General features: G+C 47.2%; 1 protein-coding gene across 4 annotated transcripts in view; it reads right to left on the reverse strand.

The window, feature by feature from the left end:
* Positions 1 to 381: 381 nt before the first annotated feature.
* FERMT2 (FERM domain containing kindlin 2) overlaps positions 382 to 15,367 on the reverse strand; it is a 49,847-nt gene continuing 34,861 nt past the window's right edge. For 2 of the 4 annotated variants that reach the window (XM_030041608.2, XM_030041625.2), the window contains 10 exons: positions 15,161 to 15,268; positions 13,177 to 13,311; positions 11,053 to 11,102; positions 8,296 to 8,420; positions 6,945 to 7,051; positions 6,363 to 6,584; positions 4,143 to 4,163; positions 3,499 to 3,623; positions 3,129 to 3,270; positions 382 to 1,742 (listed from right to left, as the gene is read on the reverse strand). In XM_030041608.2, coding sequence (XP_029897468.1) covers positions 1,569 to 1,742; positions 3,129 to 3,270; positions 3,499 to 3,623; positions 4,143 to 4,163; positions 6,363 to 6,584; positions 6,945 to 7,051; positions 8,296 to 8,420; positions 11,053 to 11,102; positions 13,177 to 13,311; positions 15,161 to 15,268 — 1,209 coding nt within the window. In that variant the 3' untranslated portion in view covers positions 382 to 1,568. The remainder of the gene's footprint in view (positions 1,743 to 3,128; positions 3,271 to 3,498; positions 3,624 to 4,142; positions 4,164 to 6,362; positions 6,585 to 6,944; positions 7,052 to 8,295; positions 8,421 to 11,052; positions 11,103 to 13,176; positions 13,312 to 15,160; positions 15,269 to 15,367) is intronic. The other 2 variants (XM_030041614.2, XM_030041634.2) reach the window with 1 other exon arrangement.

Consider the following 15,367-nt stretch of genomic DNA (forward strand, 5'->3'; position numbering starts at 1 on the left):
TTTTAAGCTCGGCTTGCAAATAGATCGATTTTTCCTTCTTGTCAACATAACTGAGCCCAGCGTTCCACCAGCAGCCTTCAAATTAGGGGACGGCAGGGTACTGACTGCACGTGTCCCGGGCAGCATCGCTCCCCGCATCCCTGGGATGCTTCCCCACTGCCTGCCTGGCCAGGGAGCGGGACCAACGCTGCTGCCTTGGACTCTCCTGCCCCGTTCCTGTACTTTGCTTTGGGTTTTGGTGGCATTTTGTTTTGGCAAACTTGGGATAAGGCAGCGGGAGGGAGCGCGGGGCTGGCACGGGGTGGCTGTATCATATGGGAGCTGCTTACGGCCCTGCCGTAGAGCAGTTGAACCACAAAACCCAGGAGCGGCAGCTGAATATTAAATAAAAGATTTGACTTTTATTTAAAATAAAATGCATTTGTACATAGTCTTGAAACCACAGACTACAGGAACGCAACACTGGTTATTCCTCGGCATTAGGTGGGGCAGGAGATCCCTCCCCGTTAGCGTTAACATTGCGCTGGCTTAACGAACGGGGAGGTCCTGGCCCCAGGTATCAGTTATCGAGGGTGTTGTGGCGCAGCTCTGAAATCCCATTTAACTTAGATAAAAATCTACTGGACTGAAATTTGTTTTGGTTTTTTTTTTTGTTGTTTCTTGGTTACTCCCCATACTCCTTACAGGCATACTATAGTTAAGGCTGATACACCAGATCTATGCAATATTCTAGCTGGCTTGTGAGACTAGTTAAAAAAACTGTACAATTTTATAAAATTTGTGTTTTTTACATTAGTTACACAAAACCTATACTTCATAAACCTTTACTTCATATTGTAATGAAAAAGTTTGCATATCATAGGCAGAACAGTGACTATGCTGGTGAATACTAAAAGTGTCATAATACAATATGGTGTAAAAATAAAATAAAATTAAAAAAAAAAAAGACAATATAAATGATTATCAAAAGGCAAGTTAACAAATAAAACCAAGCTATAACAGACTAACAGAAGATCATCTTCGAGGCCACACGCAACTATCTCCAAAGTCATGTCAGGCACCTGTAGCAGTCCTGGTGCATGTAGTGTGAAAAGAGAGATGGCAATTCTACTTATGGGTAGGACGACTTCAAAACAGGTCAAATGTACAGAATAAAAAACACAAAAAAAGAAATAAAACACTCATGCATTAAACATGATAAATAGACTTCATATAGGTTAAGCCCTGGATGGCTTTACAAGAAGATGGCTTAGAGTTCTCTTAGAAAATTGGCTATTTTAAGTCAGTCAAATCTTATCCTGATCTGCCCATCAGATTCGGTATCTAAAGGCCAGCGGCACGATCACCTGGCCCAGATACGGTCTTGTTATAGCAAATTAACAGAAGTGCTCATTAGTGCACACAGATTAACTGGTCTGGTAATGCAAAAATTTTCATGATACAAAAAAAAAAAAAAAAAGATACATTTCAAGCTTACTTTATTAAGCAGCATATTTCAAAGAACAGCTTTTTAAAGTTAAATATTAATATGGCCATGGAGTTTCCTCTCGGTATACAGTACATGGGACTCACACCCAACCACTGGTCAGTTTGTAGAACATCTCTTCATCTAAACTCTCATTCTGATCTTTCGCTCGTGTCGACAAGAAGATGTAGCCACCGATGAACTCGTGAACCACTTTGCAATCCACCTCCGTGCAAATGAAGGACACCCGAACGTCATCTGCAAACTCCACTGTCACCTAGAAGGCAAAAACACAGGGGTCAGCCTCACCGGTGCCTTCCCAAAGGAGTTACACTGACGCATGCTCTTCCTTTCTGTCTTGTTTTTCTTTTCTGTTAACCCAGATGCCTTTTCCATTGCCTAAGCAAAATCCAGTGATGTAAATGACGATTTGGACTCCATGATCCTTACGGGTCCCTTCCAACTTGAGATATTTTGTGATGCAATGATTATTGTTCAAATGTTTAGATACAGAAATACCTTTTATTGCTTTTTTTATTATTTCATTTTTATGTAATTTTCAATTTTATTTATCTATTTATTTACTTATTTAACTTATCATTATACCTTTTATTCGCCCGTGACTCAGAGACAATTACCCAGCATGTTTGCACCTCTCGGCGGTAAGCACGTGGTGACATCTTCTTTGCTTCAAGGCAAACAGAGACCGGGCACAGACCTGCCGAGGGCTGGGATTTCTTTCTAGCTTTCCCTGCGAGTGTATTCTGGTTTTCGAAGTTGAAGTTTGGCTGTAAAAATACTTAGTGGGGGTTGGGGGAGCTCGTTTTGGAGTGACTGAATAGACTGTCCATTTATTGATGCCTGTTATTTTTTTGTCCCCCCATCACTGACAGCTCTGCAGGAGGGAGGGGGATTCCCAGCAGAGTATCCGAGCCGAATAATTGGGATATCGGGGCTTGCAACTGGGTCAAAACAAAGGCTCTGAGGCAGAGGGGAAGCTGAATAATTTCTCTAGCAACTCTTAATGAGCCACAAACCGCAGGAGAACAGCTCTCACATATCCCTGGCAATTTTAATTATGTATTCCACCGAAAAGGAGCACAAAAAGTTTGTGCGTCCAAATGTAACGGTTGGATAAAAGCCCATCTCGGAGCCTAGTGAAGTGTCTACTGTTGCTTTTCATTACTTACAGGACAACCTGAGCTGTCCTGCAAGTAAAAGGAATTTTAGTATGGATAAGGCCCAGTGCATTTATGTTACTGGTTAGGATCAAGCCTAAGCGTCTGTTCTGAAGTTTGATTTTATTTAGCTGCCTTTGAGTGGGTGTTCAGAGACCGGAGAAAATCGTTACGCATTAAGTGTGTAACTGGCTGCATTAAAGAAAAATTCAGTTGTTTTTTTTTCTTCTTTTTAAGGGTCATACTCAACTCCACCAGCAGTTAGGACAAGCTCTGCTAGATCTCCAAGGAGGGTGGAAGAGGAGTGAGGAGAAACTATCTTACATTAACACAGCCAGATGGGACATGCTTTAGAAAACGGCGATGTGAAAACCTGACTTTTTAAAAGCTGACTTACAAAGTCAACTTAAAAAAAACCCAAGAGCAACACCTGTCTCACGTAACAGGAGCAGGGGAAGCGGCCGAGGTGTAAAACACCAGCTCACCATTTTAATCTCCCAGTTTACGTTCCACTGCTTCATGTTGCTGAACCGCCAGGTTTTGACGGCGTCACCCGTGCTCGCGTCCATCCGTATCAGCCGGTTGTAGGCGATGCCGATCAGCTCCTCCTTCTTGCCCCCCTGGAACCTGCGACACGGCGAGGGATTAATAAATGCACACCCGCAATACACGGCTACGCAGCTTAAATTCAGCAGCTGAGTTAACTCATAAATTTGGTTTTATAAGTCAATGCAATTAATGCTTTTAATTCCAGTACCAGTGCGACTTCCACAGCTAAGGATGTGCTGCATATTTAATGGATTGTGCATATTTATTCACGAAATTCCTCCTGTTCTGCCCAGCAGACCCACCGACCTTGCAATGAAATGCGTGATGCCGAACTCCGGCAGCGACTGCCAGGCTTGAATAAACCGCATCTTCGCCTCGATGAGACTCATCTGAGCGACGTTCTGGTGGGCTTCCAGGATGCGTGCCGTGATCTGCGGGCGGCGAGACACACCGGCTTTAGGTGAGGGGGTTCGTTAGTGGCATCTCGACTGTCACGCGAATGGGTAACAACTCGGGAGGCATTTGGGAGCCAGCGCGGTTACAAACAATGCAGATAATCGATAATTTCTGCCCTGAGGTCTTATTTCAGCTACGACTGCTCAAAGCCTGCGACCACGGCTGATAAACATGGAGCTGCTTTTGTTTTGTATCTCCAGATGTACAAAAGCAAATATAGATTTGAGCTGTCTGGAGGCTAAGAGCCGCTCAGGCTCGGTTAGTTTAAGACGCAGGATGTGAGCAAACGGCAGGGCAAATTTCTGGTGTAGGGTTTCTAGTTTCGCAGCATAAATCACTGGGGACCATTATAAAAACCAAACAGGGCCCAAGTTTCTCTGGGGGGATGTGGGTTTTGTTAGATTTTTCATTGCTGCTCTCCAAACCAAAGGGGTTCTAGGCTATTTTAAGTTTTATCTTAAATATATCTTAATTTTATTGTTGCTGTCACTTACCAAGTCTCTTACATAGCCTGGCTGTAGATGGCAAGGCGAAAAAAAAAAAAAGAAAAGGAGGCAGAAAGAAAAAAAAGCAATCAGAAATATGGCAACAAAGCAAAGAAAAAGTGTAAATTAACTGCAAACCAAAGTTCAAGCAAAAAAACCACATGCACAATTTCTTAGGCAGAAAAGCAGCCAAAGTGAACGTAAGGACGGAGAAGGGACAAGCGAGCAGATATTCACCGCTCGCACCGTCCCTGCCTGAGCACCGGTGCGGTCCCGGCGGGCCAGCGTTGTGTAGAGATGGTTTTGGTCCTTCTGGTGGATAAAGGGGAGGGTGAAGCTGCCAGCTCAGAGGATAATTCTCCCCACACCTCTGCATAAACTCAAACCCACTTACTCGAAAGGGAAGCTCAATAGGAAGCTCAACAGCTCACTATGGGCTGTTAGCTCAATAACTCCTTTTATTTGAGATACGCAGAGAAAGGATGGGGATGCTGCTCAGGATAACAGGCGGCTGGAGGATAACATCAGCTGGGCTTCCCGGGGATGCATCTGCCCTCGCAAGCCGGCTGGACGCCAATCCGACACCGAACCCCAGCACGGTACCTGAGAGCTGTGAATACGCTTATTTTGGGTTGGGTTTTTTTTTGCATTTAGGATTTGGGGCTCCCCAAACCCAACCTGCCAACCCTATGCTGCTGCAAGAGCACGTTGGAGGCAAACACCCCCCGAGCGGGTCTGGGGCTGGTGTGGCACCAGGCGCCTGTATAAATCCTCCGGCAAGGCCCACTGCCAATTGCCATTTCGGCACCATTTGTGGGCTGCGTGACCTCCTCCTCCTCCTCCTCCTCCTTCCCCCATGCCGGGGCGCGGAGGGACCCTCGCGGCCGAATTCCTTGCATTCCCGCAGCTTCCATCCCTCCGTCCTTCCCAGCCGTGCCAGCACACATGCCGCCGGCAAACATCCTTCGCTGCTGCAAGCTCTGCCTCTGGCCATAAAAGAAAAGCCTAAATCTGTTGTTTAGCCGATGTCTATAGGGGACCCAGCGTTTGCATCGCGGCCCCCGGCTCCGCTTGGAGCAGGGCAAGGGCTTGTGCCCATCCCCACGCTTCGACGGAGGTTATTTTTATAACGAGGATACCTGCACGGTAAGCAAGTTCTGCGAGCTAATATTTTTCCAGGTGCCTCCATTTTACTGAGTTCAAGCCTAGAAGGTATTATATATGTTGAAATCGTATTTATGCAGCCTCTCCTCCATCCAAGTGGATAAAAAGGCTTATTCAGAAGAATAATAAGGGCTATATAAAATATAACTCCACTGCCAGGAAATCATCATGCTGTGCCAATAAAAAGTTATATTTTTCCTGCTTCTCTGACTTGCAGCCTTCTTCTGGGTTTGGAGAAATCGTATCTAGCCACAGCCAGCCTGAAGTACACAGGCTGCGAAGCTACAGCTGAACGATTAAGTCACCGAAAGGCCATGGAGCAATGCCTTACTTATTTTTGCCGCTGTCCTGACATATAATGTCTTTCAGAAAGTCATGCATTTATTTCCAGCGCAGAACAGTTCAGCCCTGTCATGCACGGATCGAATGTAGCGTGGAGTTCAAGCACAAGTCACAGCAACTCAAAATGAAGCAATGTTTCAAGGACTGGCATTTGGAAGTAGTGGAAAAGCAAAGACAGAAATACGCAAACCACGTTACAGCCAAGTCTGGATAAAGCACTGCAAGCAACTGCAACTCCACTGATCCTGAGGATTTCTGCACGGACTCTGTGCAAGTGAAGGGGTTTTAATCCCAGCACCGGGGACTGATTTCATCTCATCGCTGCTACATCTGTGCGGGGAGAGATGGGGGCAGCTGACCCGTGCTTTGCTGCACCATTGCTCGGTTATCAGCAGGGGCAAAAACCGTTCCCAAAATGTATTTTAAATAAATGCAAATACATTTTAAATGGATTTAAAATAAATGTTTCCCTGCTGCCGAGGCTGTGTAGGTGCACTGTCGCAAAATATATGGCATAGTTAAGGTCGTGGGTGCCATACCCAGGTGCTGGATCGAAACCACACATTTCAGTCAGCATCTCATTTTAGTAACCGCGTGCATCCGATTAAGTGACAACATCCGAAACACGCAGTGTTAAACGCCGGCTAATGCCGAAACAGGTGCACGGTCAGCCCGGTCCACACCAACACCAACACCGTGCCGGCAGAGCGGACGAGCACGTACCTGCTTGTTCTTGTACTTTTTCAGGTAGCGAGGAGAAACCAGACACTCGGGATTAATGTCGGTGGTGATTTGTTCTGGGATCAGCTGCGGGTCTGGGTTCAAATGCTGCATTTTCAGGAAGGAGAGGATGTTCTGTACTTCCATGCCGTAGGAGCTGTCGGCCATCGTCTTGCCCTTGGAGGCCAGGCGGCAGGCGGCCATCCAGCTGGCGTACTGCGTCTCCTGCCCCCCAAAACAGAGACCCGCACCCGTCAGAGAGGTGAGGGTGCCGCCTGTCCCCCCGCCCCCCAAATAAAACTCCAGGGAGCCTTTATTTCCCTTCCAGCCCCAGGAGACTCAAGCACGCACAAAGACGGGCAGAAACCCAGCCAACTTGTAGACTATAACCACGGGACAAAGCCGAGGAAGAGCAGGGGCTGATTTTCTACTCCAAATTCGCACGCGTGCTCTGAACGTCAAGATCAGACACATGTGAGTGCATTTTCTACTTTTTTTAATTAACGCCAGCTACACGGCACGTCCGAGCATGACCTGATGGTGGGCAAAGGGCGAAGAGAGGGCTGGTCCAAGCGATAAACTTACATTATCGCAGCGAAGCCAGATTTCATTCATTCCCTCCGCCACCGGAATCAGAAGTTTGATGTTAAACTTCTGACCAGAGATGTTCACATCAGGGGTAACTTCACATCCTGCAAAGAGGGAGCCAGTGTTTAACAGGGTTGTGAAGAACTATGCCTTAAGAAGAGGAAAAAAAAACCAAAAAAAGGAAAAGAAAAAGCAAAGCTCTCCAACTAAAGGGTGTCCAACAGCATCTCAGTGCTGCAAAGGTCTTACACCACATCTCCGATGGGATAAACACTCTACATAGCAGGGACAAAAACTGTGTCAGACGTCTCTTTTTCCAAGTGACAGGAAAAAAGGCGGGGGGGAAAGCAAGACCTGATCTGAAAGCAATGAAGCCAAAGCTAACCCTCGCCCGCAGAATTAATCTCATAGATCCTGCCTGGCCTCACGAATGAACCTGATGGCTGGCAAACACCCTGTATCCCCAAAATTTTCATGAAAGTGTAGGAAAAGGTGGCCGGACGGGTGCCGACTCTCACCCTGAAAGCCTTATACGTTATTTCGGCTGGGCGCATTGCTGCTATAATCGGTGGCGAGGTGTGAGCATCCCGCTTTTGGTGTCTGGAGAGAACTACAAGCGGTTGTATAAACACGGGGGGGTGATGAACAGAACCAGCCAAGTTAGCCCGGGCGCCGCTTCAACGCCGCCTCTGAGATTTTTTAAAAGTGCCGTCACAGCAGATATGTCAAAAGCTCCCAAAAAGGTCCTGAGGGCCGGGCTTCGCTCTGACTGCAGCCCGAGGTCACTTGGCATCACATCTGCTCCTGCCTCCACAGGGAAAAAAATGAGCTCTGCAGTTTGGTGGCTGCTGGAGCAGGAATGTTTAACTTGACATAAGAAAAACCAGCAGCTGTAGGAATTTAAAAACTCATGTGCAAGGCTCGCAGGGAGCGCTTGAGCGAGGCTGCTCACAACCAGCACCAGGGAGAGGAGGAAAAAAATTTAAAGGCAGCGGAGGAAGAGAATGGTCTGTTCTCTCCAGCGCAGCGTGTGCTCAAACTTATTCTCTGCCATGGGAGTTAGTTCAATTCTTTTGGACAGCCACAACAAAAAGGAGAACAGCAAGTTGTCTCCCCATGGTATTGGAGTGCTGGAGGCACTTCCCCTTGGGGTCACACGTACCACGTACTCACTTTCTAGAAGTCTAAATATATGCTATGCTATCCAACCCAGTCACCCTCATTCCTATAAACATATTTACCCAACCCTAGAATGGCATGCCAAGAAAATAAAGCAGTAGGAAAACAAGATGCAAGAGGAGCAGCCTATTACTGGAATAAAACGCAACAGTGCCAATGCTTCTCTTACCTCTCAGGTTCATCTGGTGTGCAGGAGTCCCGTTGGATTCCTCTTTGCTTTTATAGCAGGAGATAGAGGTATCTTTGAAGGTGCACCAATATGGCTTGTAGCCTTTCAACGTCAGCTTCTTGGGCCTGCCGGACAGGTTGAGGGACATTACATTTGCTTTAAGCTCCTAAACAAAGCTGCTGCACTGGAAAACTCATTTCACCCTTGAAAACCTGGGGTCAGCAGCCTGGGGTATGCCCACCCCCGGCACAGTCCCTGCCTGGGAGCTCAGCCACCACTCGCCATCCCTTCACTACAATTTTGGGTCAAGAAATTGAGCTACAGTTGCAAATTTGGACTCTTCAATCCCATGGAGGTCCCACTAATTTGGGGCAAGGTGGGGGAGCTGGAGAACTGTATTACAAAAATAGACATGTCCGTGAACCACTGCAAAATATGCCTCTTCACCCGCCACATTAAACTGGAACCACTCTACTCAACCTCTGAAAGGAAGCGGTACTTCTAAAAGACTTGTCAGTCAAGCACATGCATGAGTACACTTCTTGTTTTCTTTTTAAACACTCCACATCAGAAAAGGTTCAGTTCTTTCCTATGGAAAACATGGATTTTACCCAACTTTGTGGAAGTAGCGATGGCCTTGCAAGCCCGCAGCAAAGCAAAGCACCACCTGGCATGGTGGTAATCTGAGCCTCCTCATCCCACCACGAGCCCAGGACCTTCCTAGAGCTGCAAGTTTCTGATTTTTCTTAACCATTCCTAACTTCTAAATCTCATTCAAAGGCTGCATCTGCAGTTTCTCACTGCAATGCATTTCCCTCATCTCCATCCCAGAAATAGCTGCTGAACCCTCACCTGTAGGGATCAAATATGTGATGGCCCCAATTGCTTGTCCTCAGGGCTCTGCACTTTCACTTCCATGCAAAAGCGTGCTGGGGGCTGCTCGGGGAAATTAGGGAGGTGGGGGAGAAACACGGCGTCTGCCCGAACCCCGCTGCTCCCACACCTCTGATGGACATCTGAGCTTGGGGCATCTGCTGCCTCCTCCTGCCTTTGCTGGTTTTCCTCCTCCTAAAGCCCTGGCACACACAGCCCTGCCCCGTGCAAATTTTACAACTGCAATTTCCTTTGAAAGCTGCCTCCCGCTACAGAAGAAGTCACCAACCTCCAGCCAAGCCATCCCACACGTGCAGGCTTTTCCCTTCTTCACTCTGCATCCCTCGCTTAAGATGCTTTAATACATCTTTACTGTCTTGAGCTTTTTTGGGGGGGGGTCCTTTAAATTGCAGGGGAGAGAGAAACATCCCAAGTCTCTGCAGCAGCACCAGGCACATATAGGGACATTTAGGACTTATATACAAGGCATACTAGGGACATATATTGCAGCTCCTCCCCAGCTGAAGTGTGACAAGAGGCACGTCCAAAGCTGGGCCAGCTCCTAACATCATGGCATTTATGCTGGGTTTCTGGCAGCAAAATACCCCCTGGCCCTCATTTTTAGGAGCAAATGGCAATTCTGTGCTTCCCTGTCATGGCAGGATAGGCTCAAATCCCAACCCCAGCGTTTGGGGCTTGCACCGGGCGAGGGGAGGGAACCAGCAGCTTCCCACTGCTCCATCTCTTGCCCCACCAACTGGTGCATCCAATTTGCAAGCAATTAGCTCCTTGAGTTGTGCCTAATTTTATTGGCAAGTAAGCACATCGAAGGAAAGAACAAGTTTTTTGTTAGTTTGTTTGTTCAAGGAAGGAAAAAACACACACTCAGATGCAGGGCACAGGCTGCAGCCCTGAAACTTTGCCCCAGTTAAGACAGACCACAAGCCCAGACAGACAGGCAGACCTTGTTAATTCGCCTTTGGAGAGGGAGAAAGAGTTTTTCAGAACAGAAGTACTAGGTTCTGGCTCCAGAACCAAAAAATCAATAAAATAAAGGCTTGTTCCAGAGCTATTTCACTGCCTACAGCTTTTCTTCTATATCCTATAGCTATGCTGTGAAATCTCATCATTATTTCCAGTTTCCAGAACTTTCACCATAACCCTCGCCGCAGCAGGCAATAAATTGCAAAAGACAGTCCTGCCTGCCAAAATGTTACTCAAAGTCCAGACGCTGCTGTTCCCGGTTTCCACATACCACCGTCCAAGTCAAAGCAAAATTAAAATAACCCCTAAATCCTGAGTGAGCTGGAAGAGGAGCAGAGTCAGCTTAACCTGCTCCTTTTGGCAAGAAGGCAGACAGACCGGGATCCCGGCTGTTTATAATTCATCCAGTCTCTTGCAAACCAGGAGAAGTATTTGAGCAAGGTTTCTAGTTTTCACTCCTAATTTTAGGATGGCTTGATTATCTCCTGGGCATTAACTGAGTTAGAGAAATATCCCAGCACACGCTGCTGGCTACGGGATGCAGCAAGCTCCCCCGGAGGGATGCATACCTGCTGGGGCGGCGATCGTGGGCAAACACCCTGGGTTTTATATTTAAGAACCGATCAACTTCAATATCCAGTATTTCGAATAGTGTGAAATACTTAGTGACTGTGCTACAGGATAAAGAAGTAAAATGTTTTAATAGTGAGAGAGCACAGATGCTGAGCTGTGGTATTACGCAGCAATTGCCGGGTGGCTTTTCACACGAGATAACATAGTGGTGTGAAGCAAGATCTTAAGGCCAGGAGATTAAAAAAAAAAAGGATATTAGGCAGTAGGACCATTAATTATTCATAGACATTACCAGTTTCACAAGCACCTCTTCCCATCAGCACTTACTTGAAGACTTTAATGTAGTCGGCGAGCTCCGGGATGGAAGTGATGTCACCCTGAAAATAAAAGATTATCCCATTCACCTGCCTGCCCGAGCGGAGCCGGGGTGGTGGGTCCGAGAGGGAAGGGTTGCTGCACAGGGGAGGAAGCCGGCGGCAGCTTCACCGGCCAACATCAGGGCTCAGGGGTCACAAAAATGCTCCTGAGAAAGCCTCATCCACTTCACGGGAGAAGCAAGCGGAGAAAAATCTATTGCACAGAAGTGCTGTTTGGAAACCAGAGGACAAGGTTTTATTTTTCTTTGAGGAATTCCTGCTGCCGCTGGAGCCAATTCCCACCCGCAAGGTCACTGGCGGTCACACCGGCTCATGTTCGCACAGGGATTTTTCTCCTCCCTTAGTTATTTCCTTAGACTCCAAACAAAAGGAGAAGATGCTGCTCTGCACCTCCGTGGTGGACTGGGGAAGGGCTTTCTGACAGTCTAGAAAGGTTCCCCCCCCAGCAGCTTTTTTAATATTGAGTTTATCTTCACATTTTGCATGAGAAAAATACATAGGGTGGCACTTGCAATTCCCACAAGCTCAAACTAAAGGGCCTTCAAAGGACAGAAAAAGCAAAGACTGCTCCAACAGCTTCCAGTAGCAAGACAGTTTACTTTCCATCTGCAATGAGCAATGCTGTTTATAGATACCACAGGGAAAAAAATGCAGAATCTAAACAAACAATCCAGTAATTGCCCATTATCCATATTCAATTACTCGAATGCATCTGGAAATGGCTACTGCTAGCAACCCCTATGGAAAGGGATGGAGTTTTTTTGATGAATCATTGTCGTCTTCACTCCTATCTGGCAGGGACTGTTCCTTAGTACTGTGCTTTAAATCTGGGTTCGCAAAGAAATTATAAAATATCTCTTGGCGACAAAAACTTGTCATTATTTCTGTCGCACCAAAGCAGCGCTGCTCTCCCTGCGGCAACCAGTTAATATTATAAATCTCTGCTGTTATTAATGCTAGTAAAGCAGGCTAAGTACGGATGTTAACTTCAAAAAGACCCTTAATAAACACTTAAAAAGATTATATGAAGTGTAAGACTGGAAAATTTCAGGGATTTTAGGGTTTGAAAGAACTTAAAATGAAACTCAGAGATGGTATAAATGTGCAAAATGCCTGGAAAAGATTTGCCGTGCCAAGTCTGACCGGACCTAGTCCTTTTTCTGCAGTTTAGTTCTTGGGCTTTACATTTCTAAAGGTGGAAAACCAGTGTTAAAACAGCATATCAGAAAAAAAAAAAAAGAAATCCTCTGAAATACAGTCATAGCCCACTCCAGGCTGTAAAATCCAGTCTAATAAAAATAGGGTTTAAGCATAAGTTATTTCTGAAAATCATGGCAGCTGTTTCAGCTGCTGTAAAACTTTGCCGCGAATGAGAAGCGGTGGAAGAGAAGCCTCAGTGTGAAGAATTCAGTATTTTGGAAAGTCGGTAGCGAGAACAGAAACCAAATTAATTTTAATTTAGTCTTCCATTATTTCACCAGGAAGGTGGCTTGATGCAGGAGGGGAGTTTCAGTAAGATCCTGGCTCCTCCGGGACTTCTCCAACACCATTTGGTCTTATGGTCCCAGCAGGAAAAAAGCAATATTGCACTTGACTTCTGCAGCAATGCAGAGCTGGGCATGTGGGATGGGCTGAGCTCCCCCTGCTAAATTAACTGCAAACACCCAAAAACCAGAAGGCGGTCTTACGGCTTAAATGAAGCCTTTGGTTCAATATGTGCACGTGCTCAAAGAGGTTTTTATGCTGCTTTGGGCTCAGAGCAGAGCTCCAGCTCAGTGCTGGCCCCATGTCAGACACTGCCCAGGGTCCCTCCCACCAAAACTACCCCTTGGAATTTTAAAAAAATACTATTTTTAAGAAAATATTATTGGGGTCTATGTTTTATGTTGCTTCACTGGGCTGTGGGCAACTTTCTCATGCTGTAAGAGCAGAAATAGAAAAAAAGGGAGAGGAAGAAAATACAAAAGGTTGGATGCCTGGAAAAATTCCCAGCTCGGGATGATTATTCCTGCCTCGTGCGAGGTGAGGAGGGGACGCGCAAGCCACCCTGCCACCGCGTGCCTGCAACCCTTACCAGGATCGTCGACGTTTTGCCACCTTCCAAAGTAATTTCCAGATCCGAGAGCGCAGCATCCACTTCATCCACCTCCTTGTCGCTGTTGTTCAGGTGGTTTTCCGAGGACATGATGGACAGCTTATTGATGTGGTACTGAAAGGCAAGGCACAGCATTTCACCGGGATGCTCCTGCGATCTGCCGGATGCCGCGGGCTCATCACGACACAACCACCACGCTTGGGATGCGGAGTGGAAAACCGAAGCTGTACCCTCCGCGGGAGCAGAGGCCAGCAAGTGCTGAAACCCGAGCGCAGCTGAGTCGGGAACGACCGGCTTGGCTGCTTTCAGTCCAAGAGTCGGTGGTACAGACCCCGAAGGACCGCTCTGGAGCCCGCAGGGCAGAGCTACTCTTTTCACAGCAACACAGCCAGGTTGAGGTTGGAAAGGAGCCCTGGAGGTCGTCTGGTCCTACCCCCTGCTCAAGCAGGGCCACCTACAGCCATTGTCCAGGACCATGTCCAGTTGGCTTTTGAGTATCTCCAAGGATGGAGACTCCACAGCCTTTCTAGGCAACCTGTACCAGTGCTTGGTCACCCTCACAGTAAAAAAATGTTTCCTGATGTTCAGAGGGAACCTCCTGTCTTTCATTTTGTGCCTGTTGCCTCTGGTCCTGTCACTGGGCACCACCGAGAAGAGCCTGGCTCCATCTCCTTTACAGCTTCCCACCTGGTATTTAAATACATTAATAAGATCCCTCAGAGCCTTCTATCCTCCAGGCTGAACAGTCGCAGCTCCCTCAGCCTTTCCTCACAGGAGAGATGCTCCAGGACCGTCATCATCCTTGTGGCCCTTCAGTGGACTCTCTCCAGTATGTCCACATCTCTCTTTCACTGAGGAGCCCAGAGCTGGACCCAGTACTCCAGTTGTGGCCTCACCAGTGCTGAGCAGAGGGGAAGGATCACCTCCCTTGAGCTACTGGCAATGCTTTGCCCAAGGCAGCCCAGGATACCATTCACCTTCTTTGCCCCAAGGGCACGTTGCTGGCTGATGTTCAACTGGGTGTCCGCTAGCACCCCTGGGTCTTTTTCTGCCAAGCTGCTTCCCAGCTGGGTGGCTCCCAGAATAAACTGGTGCCTGGGTTTGTTCCTCCCCAGGGGCAGGACTTTGCACTTCCCCTTGTTGAACTTCATGAGGTTCGTGTTGGCTCATTTCTCCAGCCTGTCGAGGTCCCTCTGGATGGCAGCACGACCCTCTGGCCTATCAACCACACCTCCCAGTTTGGGAGGATGTATTGCATCTGGTTTTACCCCATAAAACCAAAACATCCATAAAATCTCACACGAAGGACCATGCCCAACCCACCCTGGCCGGCTCGGAAAGGTAAACCGAGTCTTTATATTTCTGTTTTCACTTTTTTTCCCTAGAAGGGGCCCTAGGAGCAGACAGCCCTGCTCTTGATGGGGATATTTCTGCATCCTACAGCAACGAGGCACGCCAGACTACACGTAGCCATCCGTCTCACAGAAGTCAATAGCAGGTGGAGTATTTATGCCAAATCACGCCAAGTATTTCATAAAACAGATAAATAAAAAGTTCTGGGAAACCCACAGATTATCACCAGCTGTTTGAGGGGTAGCATGCCAGAAACACAGTTCAGTAACCTAGTGTACTTACTGGGGTTTTTTAAGAAGGGCAAACCAAAAAGTTAACATAGACATAAACATGTTTGGTAAAAGAAGTCCAAGTTCCTTTTCATGAGAAGTAATCAACAGCAAATATTTAAATTACCTAATAAGCTCAAGTGAGGATTAGGAGACGGGTAACGATCCGAATTCTACCAGCATGAGAAGTCCAAGCTCCCAGTGAAGACAAGGTGAGGCTTAAGACACCAGTTACAGCAGATTTCACTTATCATGTTAATCAATATTCACCAACACAGAAGTCTGCAAAGCTACGAAATCAAGCTCAACCAAAACTGTAAGCGTCTCGGGCTGTCTCCTACCTGCAGCGCTGCAAACATCATCATTTCTTCCTCCGTGCACTCGATCTCCTCCAGCAGAATAGCCCATTTGGACTGCTCGTACAGCTGATTGATCCTGATCGCGTCGTACTACGGCACAGCGCAAAAACATGGACCGGTTGTAAAACGTATGAGCCCAGTTCAAGCCAAACCACTTCATCTTTCATTTCAATGCAACGCTTCAATCCG

Source organism: Aquila chrysaetos, chromosome 2 (assembly GCF_900496995.4).
Source record: "Aquila chrysaetos chrysaetos chromosome 2, bAquChr1.4, whole genome shotgun sequence".
Classification (NCBI taxonomy): domain Eukaryota; kingdom Metazoa; phylum Chordata; class Aves; order Accipitriformes; family Accipitridae; genus Aquila; species Aquila chrysaetos.